General features: G+C 41.3%; 2 protein-coding genes across 2 annotated transcripts; both read right to left on the reverse strand.

Annotated features, from left to right (window-relative positions):
• Positions 1-218: 218 nt before the first annotated feature.
• LOC129780567 (uncharacterized) lies at positions 219-2,240 on the reverse strand. Its single transcript, XM_055788955.1, has one exon. It carries the CDS (start codon positions 2,238-2,240, stop codon positions 219-221), a length of 2,022 nt encoding a protein of 673 aa, XP_055644930.1.
• An 11,671-nt stretch (positions 2,241-13,911) lies between these two features.
• On the reverse strand, positions 13,912-20,163 carry LOC129763133 (uncharacterized). Its single transcript, XM_055761921.1, has 2 exons — positions 19,800-20,163; positions 13,912-19,737 (listed from the first exon to the last, which is right to left on the reverse strand). The coding sequence occupies exon 2, from the start codon at positions 19,697-19,699 to the stop codon at positions 14,393-14,395; it is 5,307 nt and encodes a 1,768-aa protein (XP_055617896.1). The 5' UTR covers positions 19,700-19,737; positions 19,800-20,163; the 3' UTR covers positions 13,912-14,392.
• Positions 20,164-21,140: the final 977 nt, after the last annotated feature.

The raw sequence follows: 21,140 nt of genomic DNA on the forward strand, positions 1-21,140 counted from the left end.
ATACAATTTCTTTTTAGGCTATTCTAACTCACTCACTATGAATTCAAGATAGTTATTTTTTAACAATTATTTTCCTTTTCAGATTATTGTAAATTATTATTTAAATAAAAATCTTCTGTTCATTCGGTTTTCAACACGAGTAGCAAATATCTGGTTTGTTTTTGTTTTTCTAGCAATGGCGTTCAAACATTATCGGTTCTCCATCATATGTCGAAAGTTCAATTGATCCCGCGACTACTGCACGTTGGTCGACGAGGGGTTCTCGACGCACATTCCCCCACCCGTAAAGCCTTGTGAGCGACTTCCGGTTTACCACCATCTACGACGTCGAGTAACGCTAACTTCACCACTGGTCTTCGCAAGGTACCACTTGCAGTTTGTACCCAGGCTTGTCGGACGCGTCCATCTTTTCCTTGAATGATCTTGACCACCTTTCCTCTGATCCATTGATTCCGCACCGTACTGTCCACGATCAGCACCAGATCCCCTTCTGTTATCTCCCTCACGTCTTCAAACCACTTTGACCTTCTCGAAATCACCGGCATATATTCTTTGATCCAACGCTTCCATAATGTATCCGACAAATACTGGGCTAGCTTCCATCCACTAGTCAACGTTGTACGATAATCCATGGGCATCGTAGGTGGCTGCTTTATACCGCTTGAGCTCCCCAAGAGAAAATGGTTTGGGGTCAAGGCTTCATGATCCGCCGATTCTAATGGTATGTACGTTAACGGTCTCGTATTTATCATCGCCTCCGCTTCAATCATAACTGTCATGAAAACCTCATCATCCGGTCGTCTCTGCGTTTCCAAAATGGCTCCGATTGCTGTCTTCACCGAGCGGACCATTCGTTCCCACGCGCCACCCATATGTGGCGCACCAGGTGGGTTGAACGACCACCGAGTAGTAGTGTTGGTGAAGGTTGTTGCTAGATCGTTATTCCGTTCCTCTATCTCCCGCTTTAGTTGATTGTTCGCCCCGTGAAAGTTAGTCCCATTATCGCTGAATATCTCAGCCGGAGCACCTCTTCGTGATACGAATCTTCTAACAGCCATAACACAGGATTCCTTTGACAAGCTATGGACGATTTCCAAATGCACAGCGCGTATGGTCAAGCAGGTGAACAATGCTATCCACCGCTTGACGTTGTTCCGACCCACCTTCACGAGCACTGGACCAAAATAGTCTATACCGACATAGGTGAACGGCCGCACAAACGGAGTCAATCGTACTTTTGGGAGTGGTGCCATGGGTGGTGGGCTAGGATAGGCACGAACAACTTTACACCAAATACATCGTTTCGAAACTTCTGCAACAATTGATCTTAGCTTCGGAATATCGTAGAGTTGCCTCATCTCGTTGACAACTGTTTCACGGTTACAGTGACGGAAGCGACGATGAAATGAGTCGACAAGAAGAAAGGTGATCGGATGTTTACTGGGTAGAATAACCGGGTACTTGGTTCCATACGGTATCCATTCTGCATTCGCCAACCGATTGCGTTTACGTATCACTCCGTCCTCATCCATGAATGGCCATAACCTGTAGATGGCACTGGATTTTGATAGAATTCCATGTCGAGCTTCTGGTCTTCCCTTCGTCTTCTCAAGAATGGAAATTTCCGCTGCAAATGCCTCCCCTTGTGCTTGTCGCCACAGTGATTGTTCTGCACGCACCAGTTCTTCTTGTGTCAGCACTCCGTAGAACATCATTTGTTTTGATTGCGAACGTTTGAGATTATGGATGAATCTATGTACATACGCTAGGACTCTATGGAGCTTCTTCCACGTGCTGAATCTATCCGTTTCCACCAGTGGTTCCTGTGTAGGACAATGTACGTTACAGGTGATTACCTCCTCTTCTGTGGAAACATCCTTTTCGTCATTTACCGGCCAGGATTCTTCCGGTGCCCTCAGAAACTCTGGTCCATGAAACCATCGACTGTCAGAGCTGATATTTGGGCCTGAACCCCATTTTGTTGCATCATCCGACACGTTCAATGTCGATCCGATCTTCCTCCATTCACTAACATCCGTTGTCGCTAATATCTCCCCGATTCTGAACCCCACATACTGATGATATCGGCGCTGGTCTGATCTAATCCAAGCGAGAACAGTGCTGGAATCGGACCATAAAACACGCTTTGTCACGGGGAGAGCGTGCATGGATATCACGCTGTTGAGAAGGCGAGATCCTAGGACAGCTGCTTGTAGTTCAAGACGTGGAACAGTCAGCATCTTTAAGGGAGCTACTTTTGCTTTGGCAGCTACTAGGCGAACACTCGGGCCATGAAACGTCTCAATGCGGAAATACACCGCACATGCATACGCAGATCTGCTCGCGTCGACGAATACGTGAACTTGTAAATTCTTATAAGTTTCTTGAACGGCTTCCGGAAAATAGCATCTCGGGATTCGTAAGCGTTCAAGATTCGGAACGAGATTAATCTAATTCTTCCACTGTGACCTTAGTTTCTCATTAATTTTGTCGTCCCATCCAATTCCAGCTGCCCATATGTCCTGCATCAATATCCTTCCGTGGATCAGGAAAAACGAAATCAGTCCTATTGGATCGAAGAAGCTCATTACAGTGCGTAAGACTTCTCGTTTAGTAGGGACGTACGACTCTTCTAAAACGTGTTGCAGGTTGTCTCGTAAGGAAATGGTAAAGGTGTCACTGCTCGGTATCCATTTCATACCCAATACCGACTCAAGTTGATCACTTTTCTCCGCTCGGATATTCTTCTCTATCGCCGTTGGCTTTTCTCCAACTTGTGCTGCAATCTCCGGAACGTTGGACAAGAAATTCCGGATTTCGAATCCTCCGTGTGCATGAATTTTCTTCACCTCGCTGCCGATTTTCACTGCTTCTTCCGCTGTTCCGAAACTGTCCAGATAATCATCAACGTAATGGCGATGAATGATAGCTGCTACTGCTCGTGGAAATTCAGCTTCGAACTCTTTAGCATTTAGGTTTTTAATGTATTGAGCGCTACTTGGTGAGCACGATGCACCGAAGACTGCTACGTCCATGACGTAGATCACTGGATCTTGTCCTGGGTGATCCCTGAACAGAAATCTTAGAAATTGCCGGTCTTGAGTTCGTATGAAGAAGCGATGAAACATTTCCTTAATGTCTCCGGTTAGAGCAAAACGGTAGAGTCGAAAGTTGCTAATGACGGACGGAAGACATGTTAGGAAATCAGGACCCTTCAACAACGCCGAGTTGAGAGAGACACCGTTAACCATAGCAGCTGCATCCCAAATCAACCTCAATTTGGTCGGTTTCTTCGGGTTCAATACAATACCCACTGGAAGACACCAGCAATGCCCTGGTTTGGTAGATGTTAATTCATGCTCCGAAGCTTTATGTGCATATCCCTTGGCTTCATAATCCCGTATCTGCTGTCGAACTCGATCATATAGACCGGGATCTTTATTCAGACGTCTCTCGAGTGAACACAACCGTTTGTATGCCATCCCATAGCTGCTAGGAAAGCTGAAGTTGTCCCACTTCCACAATAAACTCGTCTCGAAACCTCCTTTGACTCTTCGGGTAGTCGATTCTAACAGAATCCTTGCTCGTTTGTCTACTTCGGATTCCAAAGGAATAGATGGATGTGTTACCCCGATGTTATCCAGTGTGATGTAATCCCGAACTAGTTGATTCAGGTCTTGCTCTGGATCGGTCCATCCTCCAACGTGAAACCCACATACAACTGTAGACTTTAGCTCTGATGCACATCCGTAGATGCTCCATCCGATTCGGCTCTTAGCGGCTATTGGCTCCTCCCACGATCCTTCTCTGATTTTCAACGGCACGGTGAGTTTCAAGTTGTCAAGACCGATCAAGAGTTTTGGCGATACATTCGAGTAGTTCTGTAATGGTAGGCCACGCAAATGAGGATATTTTCTGGTCATTTCGCTATAGTTCATAGTTTGCGATGGAAGGAGTAGTCCGCCGACTGTACGTGCATTCACCAGTACATAATGCTTCGAATATCCGCTACCGGAGATATCAAAACTGATTCGTCTAGATTTCGGTTCGCTACGCTTGATGTTACCGGTCCATTGTAAGTTGAGTGGTTCCATAGTTCCGGCTATACCAAGTTCATTTGCAACCGAATCCTCCAACAAAGTTATTTGTGACCCTTCGTCAACGAATGCAAAAATGTTCACTTTGCAATTCTTCCCGTATAGCGTAACAGGTATAATCCTGAAGAGCGGTCCACGCAACGTCTTCAAATCGCTAAGATGACTTGTTGATATCGCTGCCTGCATGGTTGCGCTCGAAGAATGTAGGAGAGGGTGATGCTTTAGTTGGCAATTGTTTATTCCGCATTCCTTTGCAGTTTTACAAGGCCATTTTCCATGATAATTCAAACACGACCTGCATAGACCAATCTCCTGTGCCGCTTTCAGCCTTCCGTCGATATTCATCGATTTGAACTCGCTGCATTCTGATACTCTGTGTCCTTCTACTTTACAAACCGCGCATGGTTTTTTCGGTGTTCTTCTAATGTTGTTAATCGGTTCATTCAACGATAATTCCGGTTCCGCATGAGTCTGGACAAACGACCGCTGCTTGACCTTTGGTTTCACACATGGGAAGTCATCCGCTACGTTATAAGCAAGTTCAACTAAACCTGACATGAACCTCCCAAACATACAGAGATCCACATTTTGATTTTCACTTTTGATTGCCGACCACTTGAGACGATAATCAACAGGTAATTTCCCCACCAAATCATGTAACAATGAAGGATTGGATAGATGTGACTGATATCCCACGTTCTTAAGATGTTGCACTAAGTTATCCACAGCCAGTCCGAATTCTATGATGCTCTCCAGATCGTTGGCTTTCAGGGATGGTAACTGCCGAACTCGTTCTGTCATGGATCGAATGAGTGTTTCCGGACGACCGTACTGCATCTCTAAAGTTTTGATAACGTGTGGTATACCTGCGGGATAAAGCAATCGGCTTCGCACTGCTTCAAGAGCCGGTCCTTTCAGACATCGCTGAAGACGGATGAGATTTTCATCGTCGGAGAATCCACAAGTTGTTATAGAGCGCTGGAAGTTGCTTATCCATATTGGCCATTCTTCCGGGTTACCCGAAAAACTCGGCAAATCCTTCCCCATAACATGTCTAGCAGCCAATTGTCGATTCGTTGGATACTCTAGATATACATCGTTGATGCGATCCTGGGTCCATTCTGGGTTGTTTTCCTGGTTCGGTTGTTGATCACCACGTTCATCATTTCTTTGATCCTGACTTGACTGCGTCGAAACCTGACAGTTATCTTCAGATCTTCGATCTTCGTTTTGTTGTGGTTGAGACTGATTTAATACACTACCCTCATCTTCCCCAATACCATCTTGCATTCCCGATTTGGTATTTACTTTTGACGATTCACACCTATTAGAATTATCTTGTGTTTTAGTATTATCTTGCAAGCTAGAATCATGTAATTCGTTCTGCTTTTTTTGATTGCCCTGACTAACGAGAGGTTTTCTTGGTTGGACACTATTAGGATTAGGAAGTTCTAATATCTTATCGACCTTATTGACAAGTATGTTATTGTTACTGTTGAATTCTAAGGGTACCTGTTTGAGACCTAATGTTGGTTCAACTACTGACGTGGAATCGATTTTCATTCCCTCAATCTGCTGCTTTGTGTTCTCCAACCAATCCTTCACTTTGACCCTTGAATCAGTGACACTAATGCCGCCACTCGCCCTGCTACCATGGCTGCTGCCGTACTGAGATGCCTGCCGAATGCGCTTCACCTTCTCCTCAGCTGAATGTTTCCTAATCGCCATTTGTTGTCTTCGGAATTCGCTCTCGTCTGCCATCTTCTGCTCCAGTGCCACTTTCGCTTGGGCGATTCGTCTCACTTCGATCGCCAACTCCTTCTCCCGTAGTTCCTCCTCAAGTTTTCGATGGAGATCCTTTAACTTCTTCTTTTCCGCTAAATCTTCTTCTTGAATCCGTTGCTGTTCCTCCAACGCTTTCAGCACGAGTTCCAAACGAGCTCGTGTACTGGATGTAACACTATCGTCAACCATTTTCTTCGATCTTTTGGAAATTTTGCTACCAGCCGTAGACTTTGCCATCGTCTTCTTAGGAACCTCCAGCGCATCCGGCTGCTTTGCAGGAATTTTCGGCTTGGCACCCTTCGCGTCCGATTTAGAAGGGCACACGTCGGATACGAGGCGTTTTGGGTTGGTTTTGTTACCGTCATTCTTCAGGACATCTTTACTACCATCCTTGCATGAGGGTTCGCAGGTGGGACAGTTCCATTTACGATCCTTGACATTGGGACTGACCTTCGCACAGGAGTAATGGTGCCACAACTGGCAAGAATCACATGCCACCATGTCGTCGTAATCATCCGGTTCGACACATAAAGCACAATTGCGTTGCACCTGCGAATCATTCTCGTTTTGCGCCATCGTCCAGAAGGAGGTGAATGTAAAATTCTAAAGATTGTTAAACTGTTTTCTTAGCAGACCCGTTCTCAAAGATTTTTGATTTTGGTTTGGATCAGCTTTAGCTGAAAAATAGTTTTTATTATAATTTTCTCTCCTCTTAGGCATATGTTTTAAACTTACAATTTTACAGTTGCTTCTTTGAATAGTAATTAAGATTCAATTCACAATTTAGGTTAGATATGTGTTCTAGAAATAAGTTTTAATTAGTTATACAATTTCTTTTTAGGCTATTCTAACTCACTCACTATGAATTCAAGATAGTTATTTTTTAACAATTATTTTCCTTTTCAGATTATTGTAAATTATTATTTAAATAAAAAATCTTCTGTTCATTCGGTTTTCAACACGAGTAGCAAATATCTGGTTTGTTTTTGTTTTTCTAGCAATGACGTTCAAACATTATCGGTTCTCCATCATATGTCGAAAGTTCAATTGATCCCGCGACTACTGCACGTTGGTCGACGAGGGGTTCTCGACGTCACATTTGGATTATACAAACTATGCAAGCCCTCGATCTGATAAACAAGACAATTAAGTGCACCTTTAACAGAACCATCGAAAGCGAGAGCCTAACGTAGTGACGAGCAAAATTTTTATATACGAAACCGTCAATTGTGCATCATCATTCCCAAGCGTAAACAATTATAAGAAGCGCTTGCAATAAATACTGCGTTTGCTGCAGTAAACTGTCAGTTGTTGTTTCTTATTATGCCGTGCGGGTCGATCGTGCCCAAATCATTCGTTTCGGGATACACGCTCAGTCTATAACTATAACTATAAGCTGCTAGTTCGTGACATTATGACCACCGTATGATGGGAGTGAAACCGGACTGACCAATTTATATTTATTTATATATTTCAATATTTAATAGATTTGGTTTATTTTTCATATTCTTTCAACTTATTTTGTAATCCAACACACATGAAACCAACTTATGAATTGTAATCCAACACACATAAAACATACAGTGAACTAATCCTGCATTCCCGTACCTCATTAGTTTTGCATTAAAAAACTCCGTAACAATCATTTGCCGATTGACAAACGACAATCCTTTTCGTACGGTTCAAAATTCCAATCAATTCATCTCTAATTTAACTCTCAGCTAATGAAGGAGTACTGAACCCCGAATGAAACCGATTAAACTTCTTCCACTGATCGTTTGTACTAGTCATTGATTTTATGTGTGGATTGTGTGCCGCTTTAACGGTCCTCGACAGACGAGGAAAGCGATAAAACATATATTCCTTAATTTATTATCGCTGTCTGATGTCGTTTTATGGAACTACCCGTATAAAATCCGTTTTTATCACTCCGCGAGAACAACGAGAGATTTTTAACGATCGCTGAATGCCCGTTTCCTAGCGGAGGACATCTTCGGTGCTGTAATGAAAATGCAGTAATGGTTTGAGAAAAAAAAACTGTACGCGAGAAGGGAAGCCAATTTGCTATAGAGACAATTTTGGTATATTATATTATTTGTACAAAACTGTTAAAACTAAGAAAATTTGGAAAATTGGTATGTCAAGTTTGCATTCAACCCTTCCAAAAATCGATAGAAAATGTAGTGTTAACGTTAGTAGATTTATGAAATCATCAATTATGAAAAGGAAACACGTAAAATTATAAATTTATAAAAAAAACATATTTATAAAAAAAACATTTGCAATGGATTTCGTTGGATAAATTTCCGATGGCATTGCTGAACGATGCTGTTTCCGATTCAGATAATAAATCTGAGTTTCCATCGATTAAAAAAAAAATCTCGAACTGACTTTTATTAATGTAATTTAAAAAGCCATGACAAATGACCAGACGATGTGTCGTGTGTGTTTGTATAGGAGTTATATAGCAAAAATTGTTTTTTTAATCCCACGGTGCTATATTACACACCATAGCTTTGTTTTGATTAATTGCTTAGGGTAGCGCAAAATCAATTCGAATAAAAAAGAGCGACTATTTATTTATTTCCATTTTAGCATATGCATAGAAAAAATATATCAGTTGATTGCAAACGAAGCATACGTGCATTTGTTTCAGCGGAGGAAAACAATAGAAAATGTTATGGAGAGGATAAAAAGCATAGATCGTTCGCTCGTGCTCAAATGAAAGAGGATATCGATTACCCCCGAGAATTCGATAGGGTTTCTATAGCATTATTTTACATCATAAGAAGAGTTTATGAATTACGGTATCCGAATGGTGGAAAATTTCTTTGGCGGAAATCACGCGTGTTGTAAATAATTCTATGTTATAAGGGATATGTGTATTTCAAAATACAGAGTTTAAAATTAAATATGCTATATGTAAGCAAAATTATAATAAATTGATACTGAATATGGAATGATCGTCCCAAAATTCTAAAACGATCTACAGCGATTTTGGAAAAGCTATGTAAATATTTGAGATAAATAAATTCGTATTTATTTTAAGAAGAATAAGTCTAATTTCATTTCATTCCGATTTCGATTGGAAAATCTTCCCTTTGAACAGCATATCTATTGGAAATATCACAATAACATCACATTAACCTTTTCGTTACTTCCATCTTTCTGGCAGTATTTGAATTCCCATTCGTAAAACCAATTATTAAGCATCAAAATCCTCGTTTTTGAAGCGTCTAAACAAATGATGTTGGTTTGTCCGATTCTGGGTTTTTCACGTTTTCATGCAAATAATCAATGAATGGGTATGTTGAAAAGCCCCAAGTCTGTAATTGCTAAAAAAAAATCATAAGACGTTCAAATCATTCAAATTTTTATTTTTTTGACGATTTTCTTCAAAGCGAAATTATGATCAAAGGGACCGCGCAAAAACAGGTTTGCCTGTACCTTTAAAACGTGTGAATCCGTAAAAATATCTCATATAACTACTGTAAATCATGAAAAATTCTATTTACAGGCAAACTTTTTTTTGTGCAGGGGATAGTGACCGCACAGAAGAAATCGCGTAAAAAAATCGTGCAAAACTTCACCAGTAGCTTTAAAAAATCGTGTTCGGTACACAATTTGAAAAGTTTCTCCCAAGAAAATTACTCAAATCCATGCCGTTCATCGTTCGATTTCCTTTTGTGTTCCTACTTTGCGATGGGACAGTTTGCCTTTTCGGTTACTCGTGACTGTGTTGTGCTTTTGCACTGAAATGCATAAACAATGCATAAACAATCGAAAAAACTAAATGGACGATAACTTCGTTAAATATGCTTCTTTTCATATACCGCATAAAAAAAATCGCACAAAAAAAACCGCACAAAAACAGGTTTTCCTATATATGTTTCGTTATTGTTATTTCCTTCAGCGTCGATGCTCCTTGGCCGTAAGTCACCACCAGGAGAACCAGCGTCTTGTACAGTGCAAATTTTGCGAGGAGTTGCATGCTACGGGAACAAATATGTCTCTGCAATCCGTAAAAAACCCTTTTCAAGATCACTTTCCGCCACTTTACCTTGCTGTTCACATCATTATCACATGCTACGGGTGTAAATGAGTAAAAGAAACTTTTTAAACCAAACTGTTTCATCGTGATTGAACATAATAATACAGATAATATACTAAACGCTAAAAAATAATTGAGCAAGTAGCGGTTAGTAGTTATCACACCTCTTCCTTCATTAATCTAGGGTATTGAGCTTAAGCTTGGGTAGACTGTACACTTCGTAGTTGCTTTCCGTGATTGACCTGAACCAACCAAATTGCACAAAGAACACACAGAATGACGCTTGGACTAGCAAATCATTCTCGTTTTGCAATTTTCGGTGATTCGAGCTTTAAATGGTCAATAACGATGCCGGCCACGTCCTTACAGTCACCAGGGAAAGGGAAGGAATGTTTGTATGATATTCGCCGCCCGAAGGCCAGAATGGTCGCCTCTATAGCGTGGTTCCCTAGCGTTTATCATGGAAGGGATAGTTGTTAGTAGGAATGGTTAAGAAAAATCAGGATTCACTGAGGTAAGTGATGTGTTTCTAAAAACGCGAACTATTCGGCGAAATGAGATTTGAAGAAAATATAGAGGAAATGGGGGGAATTTGGACCCCCTTAGCAAATCGCCTAATATTTCCAAATTAATACGGTCTAAATAAAAAATGTCACATTGTACACTGAGCTACGCTTGTTTTCTCTCAATCAATAATGTTTAATCATTCTATCAAGCTTCAAATTACCAATTATATCATAAAATAAAAGAGATTATTTTCGGGCATTAAAATTTGATGCGGGGTGGTTTGGACCAGCTGTGGGGTGATCGGCTATTCTATTCCGTTATTTATTGCACGTGTTTTTTTATCGAAATTCAATCGCGATATTTTTGAGAAACCTGAGAAGGTAGCCAAGAGAACTCCTCCAAAATCAATCGGACCGGTGATTACCTCCCTAATAACCGTTAATCATCGAGCATATTGTTTATCAAACTTCTATCGCGACGGCAAAGAGTTGTATTTGTGAAACCTGAGAAGGTAACCGTTAGAGCTCAGCTCTAACTTTGAGTCAAAATCAAAACTTTGGGTGTTTTGAGGCACACCTAAATCATATCCGATTGAGTTGAGATTTTGCACAGATCATTTTTCAAATTCGATAATTTATTTTTTCCATACCCTTATTTAAGTCATTTGGCATCGAAAATAAAATTTCTATTTTCCAAATTTCCTTTATTCCCCCCTTGGAAGATTTTCGAGGATCAAAAAATTAAAACTTTGAGCGCTTTGAGGCACCCCTAAATCATGTCTGATTGAGCTGAAACTTTGCACAGATAATTTTTTTTGGCCAATAAACAGAATGTACATGGTCGGTTTTTGAAATTCGATGATGAATTTTTTTTCATACATCCATTGCCACCCTAATGGTCGTACACGCCGGTCAAGTAGAGCGAACATAAAGTGAGCACTATGGACCTATTTAGGGAACTCATTTCCAAGATCTGGGACGAGATGCCGATGGACCAGGTTCGTGCCGCGTGCGATTCTTTTGGGAAACGTCCCAAGCTTGTCATACAGCACAAACGGGGGGTATTCCCAGCTAATATGTCGTAAAGGTTCTCAATAAACATTGTCTCAATAATAATTGACGCAGAAAACAATATCTTATATTTTAATTTTTTAACACATTTTTAAAGTGTACTCGAACCTACTGAACACCCTGTAAATTTACTTGTTCACCAATATATGCTCCTAATCATAAATCAGAGTGGTGGGTTGGATATTTTAAATTTCCATCCCCATCGAAGATTGTTCTTTCAATGGCCCTTAAAACATATTCAACTTTGATGACGTCTGAAAGATAACCATGCACGAGTGAAACCTTATTGACAGAACGGGCAGGTAAGTACGGGAGGTGCGGGTAAACGGATTTATGATTTTTTAAATTTCTGTTAATAAGAACTCCTTCTACATGACATTCTATAATATTTCAACAACCCTATGGCAATGAATTCTGATCAAAAGTGGAAAAGGGAAACAAAACCGAAAATCACACATGATTCCGTGTGTGGATGTAATTTTAGCGGCTTCGATATTAGGCATTTTGAGTGGTTTAATATCAAAATTCCATTCGCTGGTGGTTATATTTCGGTATGTGAGTTAACAGAGAAGCGATATTAGGTATGTACGGAAAAATAAATTCATTTGTAAATGGAAAATTTAAAATATTGAGGGGTGAAACGACAGTTCAGACCTTGGTAGAATAAAATTATTCCTCTCTCAAACAATAAACCTATACGCTTCGTATATTACAAACTAGTCCATATTCCCCCTACTATATGTCCATGTTAACCGCATCGAAAAAAATTGTGTACTTTTCGGTTTCTTTTAATTTCAGTAAACCATTGAAAAACACTTTTCTGTAAAACATTTAGCCGACTAGTTCGAAAAACAGTATATTGAGTTGCAAGAAAGTTTTGGGAAACATGAGTTTCCAAAGATATAACTGGAGTTCTTGTTAATATGTTCGTATTATCCCCAACCTCCCCAACACAAATGGGTTGAACAAACGTATGGGACAATGGGAATGTTCCCAATTTCGGTTGGTTTAAAACCATTTAATGATAAGGGAATCATAATGTATAGAATGTCAAACAAATCATGAAGAATTACCGTTTCGATTGGTGTGAGAATCATTGAAATTCTTTCGTAGCGAAAGTAGTTATCAACATTAACTTTATTCCATAAAATCGTGTCCGGTTTTCTGACTTGGCACTCTAACTGAAAGACATAGTCCTACGTAAAAAATCTTGTTTGACCAAATCTCGATTAAAGGGTGCTCGGATCAAAAAGTGGTCAACTTGAATTCGCCGTATTTTTTCTAATCATTCATATAAAAAACCTGATCACCTCTCATTTTGTAGGTGTGTGTGTAAGTGTAGAATGATGGTTCTATTTGGATTTTGACATTAGATCTTTAGTTATCAAAATGGCGTCAAAGCAAGAGTAATAAAAGTGTTCGGGGAACGTTTGTCGACAACTAGAAAGCTTGGATCTGGGGGAAATCGAAAGCCGGGAGCCGCAGTGACGAACAGAAGAGTGGCTAGCGCTTTCAAACGCAACCCCAACCTCTCCGTTCGAGATGTCGCAAATAAGTTGGGAATATCGTCTACAACCGTGCACGAAGGTTAAAAACGACTATCGACTTATAAGAAGGTAGTGACTCCAAATCGCAACGATAAGCAAAACCTTACGGCAAAAACAAGATCTCGGAAGCTGTATACGGACATTGTTGACAAAGTTTGATTGCGTGGTAATGGACGACGAAACCTACGTCAAGGCAGACTTCAGACAGCTTCCTGGACAAGAGTTTTATACAGCAACCGGAAGGAGAAAGGTGGCAGACATTTTCAAGCATATATAACTATCAAAGTTTGCCAAGAAATATCTCGTTTGGCAAGCTATCTGTACCTGTGGCTTGAAAAGCGACATTTTCGTTGCAACCGGGACCGTCAACCAGGAAATTTACGCGAAAGAGTGCCTTCAAAAGCGTTTGCTGCCTTTCCTGAAGAAACTTGACTTGTCTGTGCTGTTTTGGCCGGTTTTGGCATCCTGCCATTATAGAAAGAAGGCCATGGAGTGGTATGCCGCTAACAAGATGCAGGTTGTGCCCAAGGATAAGAACCCTCCCAACACACCAGAACTACGCCCAATCGGAAAATATTGGGCGATAGTTAAGCAGAACCTTAAGAAGACCCAAAAACTGTTAGCAGCGAGAAGCAGTTCAAAGCAAACTGGCGTTCTGCGGCGAAGAAAGTGGGTAAGGTGACTGTACAAAATCTGATGACAGGCGTCAAACGAAAGGCTCGCCAATTTGGACTAGGTCGACCGGAATCTTAACTGAGTATTTTTTCCGTATTTTATACATATTGAACTTCAAAAAGAAAGATACTTTGATTTTTTTTGATAAACAAATAGTCGATGTTGTCACACACCCTACGTTGTGTTTTAGATTACAGATTTCGTTGCGTGCGTGTAGGAATGGTAGCAGTCAGGACCAGGGTTTACTGAACCATAATCGCAGCATTTGAATGCTACCACGGTATATCGGAACAAGTACACTGGATACTATTTCACAAACATAAATTCTGAACACACATTTAGATTCACAAACAACTTAAATTTATTGTACTACGTTACTACATTTATTAGTGTTCAGCACGATACTTCCAGCAAGAATGGCTAGGATATTTTATTTTACTAAGCTAAGTATTCTACTACCATACTGCAGTTCATGGTGAACTGACCGACAATTAATGAAGAATAGTAAGGCATTGTCGGAGTTGTCGGATTGCTACCAACAATCTACACTTAGAACTAATACGATCAACCATACCCGTCGCCTTGAATAGTTACATTCAATAAAAACAAACAACAATCTCTTGTTTACTTGTCTGTCTGAAGGACATTCAAAGCTCGCTTCTATCTATCTAAAACCATGTTGCTGATGCAGTTGAACGAATCTGCCACAGGAGTTTCCATAGCATATGGCAGCAGGCATATTTTAGAGACAGGTCGTGTAATAAGTCCTCTTGCGGTCTGCAGCGAAACGACTCTAGTGATTCCATCGGAGCCGGGATGAGTTGACACTATGCGAGCCAAAGGCCAGCGAATTGGAGGTTGCAGGTCATCGATGAGTATAACTAGTTTACCAGGTATAATTTGATTGTTACGTCCACGGCATTTGGTATCTTTTTGAAGTTCTTGAAGATATTCTCGTTGCCAGTGTTTCCAAAACTTTTGTGTATGCAGTTGGAGACTTTGGTATTGATCGAGTTTATTCATCGGTAGGTGGCTGAGATCTGGGTCGGGCAGTGTATTCATCGAAGTTCCGATTAGGAAGTGAGCAGGAGTGAGCGCAGCTAAGTCATCTGGCTCTTCAGTCATCGGCAATAGCGGTCGAGAGTTCATTTGAGACTCAATTTGCGTGAGCACCGTACACATATTCTCGAAGGAAATACGGGTGGATCCAAGTTGGCGAAATAAGTGTTTTTTCGCCACCTTCACTGCCGCTTCCCACAAACCGCCAAAGTTCGGCGCCCTAGGGGGAATAAGATGCCAGGTGATGTTTTCATCGGCACAGGCGGAACTAATTCTTTGTTGTTCTTCCGCATTTTGTAGCAAGTAAAACAATTCCTTTAGTTGGTTCTTTGCGCCGACAAAATTCTTACCATTATCCGAATGCAAGTGAGACGGGCGACCGCGTCTGGCAACAAATCTTCGCAGACAACCGATAAATGCTTGGGTTGACAAATCTCCAACCAGTTCAAGGTGAACCGCTTTCGTGGTGAAGCATATAAAGACGCATATATAAGCCTTTGCAGGGGCAGCGCGTCTGTGCGTGGGTTTCAGGTATAGCGGTCCGGCGTAATCTATTCCGGTAACGTTAAATGGTCTACTTGACATTATTCTCTGGGCAGGCAGCTGGCCAATTTGTTGTTCAAGAGGTATAGGGTTTAGACGGGTACAACGGAAGCAGTTACGGACAGTACTCCGGGCGAGTCTACGGCCTTGTAGTGGCCAGTACTCTTCTCTCATTGCGGTTAGAAGCAAACGCCCGCCGCCATGAAGGGTTTTGATGTGGAAGTGTTGTGCTAACAATCGTGTTAATGGGTGAAAGGCAGGTAATATGGCTGGATGCTTGGCTTGAAAAGGCAAGTCTGACATGTTCAAACGTCCACCCACTCTCAACACTCTCTCTGAATCCAGGAAGGGGCTCATTTTACGCATACTGGACTTTTTTGGTATTGGCATATTTTTCATCAAACTATCTATTTCGGCACGGAATGAATCATGTTGAGCGAGGCAAATTAGTAAAGCTTTTGCTTTCAGCAACTCAGGAACGGTAAGTGTCAGGCAATTTGGTTTGGATGGTGATCGATCAGTCCGAGACTTTGCGCGAACATTATTTACGAACCGGATACAGTAGCTGATTACATGAAGAAGTCGGTTATATGAAGACCAGCGTAAGAACCAAGGATGAACAGACGGTGAAGTTTGTATGGTCGCAACAATATTTCTCATTTCCAATTGGTTTTCAGCTACATTCGGCGGGTTAGAAATCGGCCACTCATTTGGTGGAAGTGACAACCAGCATGGTCCGTGAGTCCACAATCGGCTTTTAAGAAAATCTTCTACCAGCATTCCTCGTGACACTAAGTCAGCAGGATTCTCTTTCCCAGAGACATGATTCCAATGATCACCGTGTGTGAAGTGCTGGATCTCCGAAACTCGGTTGGCTACAAATGTTTTCCAGACATTAGGAGGTGATTGCAGCCACTGTAGAGTAACAGCTGAATCCGACCAAAAGTAGGATTTAGTCACGTCGAGATCAATAGCGGTTTTTATGCAGTTGTGCAAGTGGGCAGCGAGAACTGCTGCGCATAGTTCTAGTCGGGCCAAACTAAGTCGTTTTAACGGGGCTACTCTGGATTTGGATGCTAGCAACTGCACCTTCACTTTACCTTTATTGTCCTCAGAGCGAGCGTAAGTACATGCACCGTATGCAGATTCAGATGCATCGGCGAACGTGTGAAGTTGAATCACTGAATTAGGAAGAAAAGCGTATCGGTCTACTTGATAGTCGGAAATGCGGGGTAGTTGTTTATAATATTTCCTCCACCTTTCGCTCATGGATTCAGGTACAGGTTCGTCCCATTCACAGGTGAGTAACCACAACTCTTGCATCATAATTTTAGCTTTGACGATGATGGGAGCAATGAGTCCTAATGGGTCGAACAGTTTTGCAATTGATGATAATATTGATCGTTTTGTGGTTGGCTGATCGGTTTCATATACGTGAGATGAAAATCGCAGAAAGTCGTTTTCGGGTTCCCAGCTTATACCCAATGTTTTTATAGTTTCATTTGGATGAAAATGCAAAGCGGATTGAGTCCCAATGGCGTCTTTATCTAGTCCTTGCAGTACCTCCAGTCGATTGGATGACCATTTGCGTAGCACAAATCCTCCTTTAGCAAGCAATTCCGTTAATTCTTTTCGTAATTGGATAGCCTTTTCTATAGTTTCAGCACCACCGATAAAATCGTCCATATAAAAATTATTACGTAATGCTGGACCTCCTAGAGGATACGATTTCCCTTCATCAGTTGCTAGTTGTACAAGAGTTCTTGTGGCGAGGAAGGAAGACGGTGCTAACCCGTATGTTACCGTTTGGAGTTCATAGGGTTGTATTGGAGCTTGGGTAGAAAATCGCCAATAAATTCGTTGGAAGCGGGTGTCATCCGGATGCACCAGTATTTGTCGATACATCTTGGCGATGTCAGCAACAAGAGCAATCTGGTGTTTTCGGAAGCGCAGTACAAGCGTGATCAACTCATCTTGGATAACAGGTCCCACACAAAGAGAGTCATTAAGCGAAAATCCAGTGGAACATTTGGCTGATCCGTCGAACACGACTCGTAGTTTAGTTGTTGAGCTTGTCTCTTTTATAACCGGATGGTGAGGCAGGTAAAAATGCTTATTATTTTCGTCGCTACTCTTGACTAGTTTCATATGACCAAGAGAGATATACTCACGCATAAATTCGTGATATTCTTTCTTAATTTCTGGATTTCGTTCCAATTTTTTTTCCAAAAGTTCGAATCGTCGAAAGGCATTTTGCTTTGATTCACCTAGCATGATTTCAAAGTCTGGTCGCTTAGGAAGACGCACCATATAGCGCCCATCGTTGTTTCTCGTTACAGTAGATTGATATAGTGTCTCACATTGTCTTTCTTCAATGGAATAGTTATCTTTAACGACTAACTCTTCAGTTTTCCAGAAACGCTCGATGCTTTGCTCTAAAGAGGCTGCTACCGCTACGACGCTATAACTCGAGACTGTGGAGTGTTGCGATGGCGAAGCAGAACAATCTGAACCTGCTACAATCCAACCAAAAACGCTGTCTATCAACAATGGTAGCTTTTCCTTCAAGTGAATTCGAGCTGCACCAGGGAAGAAGGAATAAAAATGCTTAGCTCCTAGGACGAGATCAATCGGTTGACATTTGTTGAAAGAAGGGTCTGCGAGAAAAAGATCAGTAGGAATCTTCCAACCAGTTGTTTCTACATGATGCGCTGGCAAATCAGCGGTGACATGATCCATCACAAGAAAATCAATTCCACAAGAGAAGCCTTCTTTTCTTGACCTTACTTCTGCAAAAACTGACTCCCGGATTACTTGGGAAAGTTGGCCTGCGCCTTGTACGGTTATATTCACGTTGTTTCGTTTCAAATTTAAAATTCTTGCCATGCGATCTGTCATAAGGTTTGGCTGTGAAGCACTATCTAAAAGAGCACGCGCTAGATGTTCTTGTCCATATGCGTCAACAATTTGTACTACGGCGGTGAGTAGGAAAACATTTTCGAAAGGTTGCTGGAGTGATACACTTGTTTCGAAACTTGGCAAACTCTTGGTGGCAGCGACCGAAGTTTGACTTTGAATTTCCTCTAACTCTCTAAATTGACTAGTTTCGGGTGGCGCTAGGCCGTACGAAATGTCGGTTACATTACTAGCCACAAGGGCATTGTTTGCAGAATGCAGAAGCGTGTGATGACGACGGTTGCAATGTTTGCAGTTGAAGTTCGAAGAGCAGTTGCGAGCAATGTGATCTCTACGTAAACAGTTGTGACAAAGTCGCTTCGACATGACCAGCTGCTGTCGCTCAGTAGCAGAAAAACGGTAGAATTTTGGACACTTTATCAATGGATGTGGTTGATCACATGCTGGACATTGATTGTTCGAATCCGTTGTAGAGGTGTATGATGACAAGCGAAGATGCGGAAGTTTTCTCGTTGATTGGCCGGATGTATTGAAACTTGTGGATGCAGTGTTATGGTTCACCGATATAGATTCGAGGACACGAGTTCTACGTTGCAGGAACACAATCAAGCTTTCGTAATCTGGATTATCTGTTTTCGATGCATGATCTTCCCAAGCCTTTAGCGAATCGTCAGGTAAGCGTGTGCATAACAGGTGTTCAAGTATAGTGCTCCAAGCATTTGTTGGTTCACCTAGCTGATGCAATGTTTTGACATGACGATCAAATTCATCCACCAATCCGTGGAGCGTAGCTGCCGTTTCCCTTTTAATGCCTTGAATATCAAACAGAGCTTGCAAATGTCGTTTCTTCAAAAGGTACTCATTTGCGTATCGATCTTTTAATGTTTGCCAAGCTAATTCGTAGTTTGCAGAGCTAATAGCAATGGACTCAATAGACAGAGCAGCCTCTCCTTTGACAGCTGCTTTCAGATAGTGAAATTTTTGAATTGGTGGAACTTCAGAATTGGAATGTATTAATGCCAAGAAGGTATCATGAAACGTAAGCCATTGCATGTAATCCCCATCAAATTCAGGGAGCGTTATTGTCGGTAATTTTATGCCAGAGAGAGTGGAGTTTGTGTACGTTGGTTGAGGTGGACGAGTATCAGTGACTAACGAAGAAAGCTTGGAAGCTAAATTTGCCTTTATTATGAAGAGTCGAGGTTCAAAATTAGCCCGAATTTTCTCCTGCATTTTCCTACCTTCATCAGTTGTCTCTATCTCTTCCAACTGATCTTGTGTACTTTCGAGATCGTCCCACAATTTTTCCAGCCGCTCAAGACGCACATGTAGCTGTATTTGATCCCGCTGTGAGTCGAACTCGGCCAGAAAGTTCTCTGCCCGACCCAGACTAGCTAGAAGCGATGTTCTCCGTGAGATCAGTTGATTAATTTCTCCTGCAGTACTCATGATAAAACGCGAACGGAGGTCAATGTCGATTGAAATTTCTGCAAAAAGCACCACGGTAGATCCAACGAGAAAAGGTATTTGCACTTGGAATGGTACTCACCTATTCCAAGGCAAATTGAGCCTTGAAATTAAAAATGCTGTAAGATGCAACCTTCGGTATATCCTTGTTCCGTTTATGAATGATAGAAAGGTGCTCCTCTACTTGTGAAGGCTCCGGAGTAATCAGGCGGCGAAGAAATATGCGTGCAAATATAGAAAAGGTATCTAACTCATACCTGTGGAACTATCAGCAGATATTGGACAGGTAATTACCTGCTATAAAAATTCAAAATGCCTTGCATACAATAAACTGCTTTAAGTTGGTGGTGGCACTGGATATGCTGCATTCAATTTGAGTTTCCAGTGGACGCCATCACTGGTTTAATGGATAATGATGTATTGAAACATAGCCAATGATGGCGTCAATCAATTGTGTGATATTAACTGAATAACACAATTGTCGTGATCCGTCTGCGATGTGGAAATCCTGGTCACGGCACCAAAATTTTATGTTGTCACACACCCTACGTTGTGTTTTAGATTACAGATTTCGTTGCGTGCGTGTAGGAATGGTAGCAGTCAGGACCAGGGTTTACTTAACCATAATCGCAGCATTTGAATGCTACCACGGTATATCGGAACAAGTACACTGGATACTATTTCACAAACATAAATTCTGAACACACATTTAGATTCACAAACAACTTAAATTTATTGTACTACGTTACTACATTTATTAGTGTTCAGCACGATACTTCCAGCAAGAATGGCTAGGATATTTTATTTTACTAAGCTAAGTATTCTACTACCATACTGCAGTTCATGGTGAACTGACCGACAATTAATGAAGAATAGTAAGGCATTGTCGGAGTTGTCGGATTGCTACCAACAATCTACACTTAGAACTAATACGATCAACCAGTCGATTTACACACAATTCAGATTGACCACTTTTTTAACCGAACACTCTTTATACCACCCTTCATACCCTCAGGGCTTGATAGTTTCAATAAAAAAAAGTCACAAGAGGGTTATGTCCGAGACACGACAGCATAGTTGACGTAGGATTCCGTTGAGCTATCTGTTGATTTTAGATATGTTCGAAGAATTACATCGTTATATTCTTTGATAATGATTTGGTGGCTCTGAAAAAAGCCGTTTTGTTTGGTTGTTGGGTATCGTTTGTTCACTCCAGTGTTTACCGAGTGATGATGACAGAAAGATGGTAAGCAGTCGTTGGATGGTGCGTATCCGATAAAAGATACCGAAGTGGAACGAGATATGATGGAAACCGCCCTCTGTGATCCTAGACAAGATACCTCCTGTGTTATGTATGGAAAAACAAAAGAAATAAAACTCACCAATGTAATATAAGATAATTACCAATACCGAACACAATAAT

The sequence above is a fragment of the Toxorhynchites rutilus genome, chromosome 1, assembly GCF_029784135.1.
Source record: "Toxorhynchites rutilus septentrionalis strain SRP chromosome 1, ASM2978413v1, whole genome shotgun sequence".
Taxonomy (NCBI): domain Eukaryota; kingdom Metazoa; phylum Arthropoda; class Insecta; order Diptera; family Culicidae; genus Toxorhynchites; species Toxorhynchites rutilus.

Bases quoted from the DNA above. Each gene is read 5' to 3' on its own strand.
- LOC129780567 (XM_055788955.1), bottom strand. From the start codon at position 2,240: ATGCTGACTGTTCCACGTCTTGAACTACAAGCAGCTGTCCTAGGATCT.
- LOC129763133 (XM_055761921.1), bottom strand. From the start codon at position 19,699: ATGAGTACTGCAGGAGAAATTAATCAACTGATCTCACGGAGAACATCG.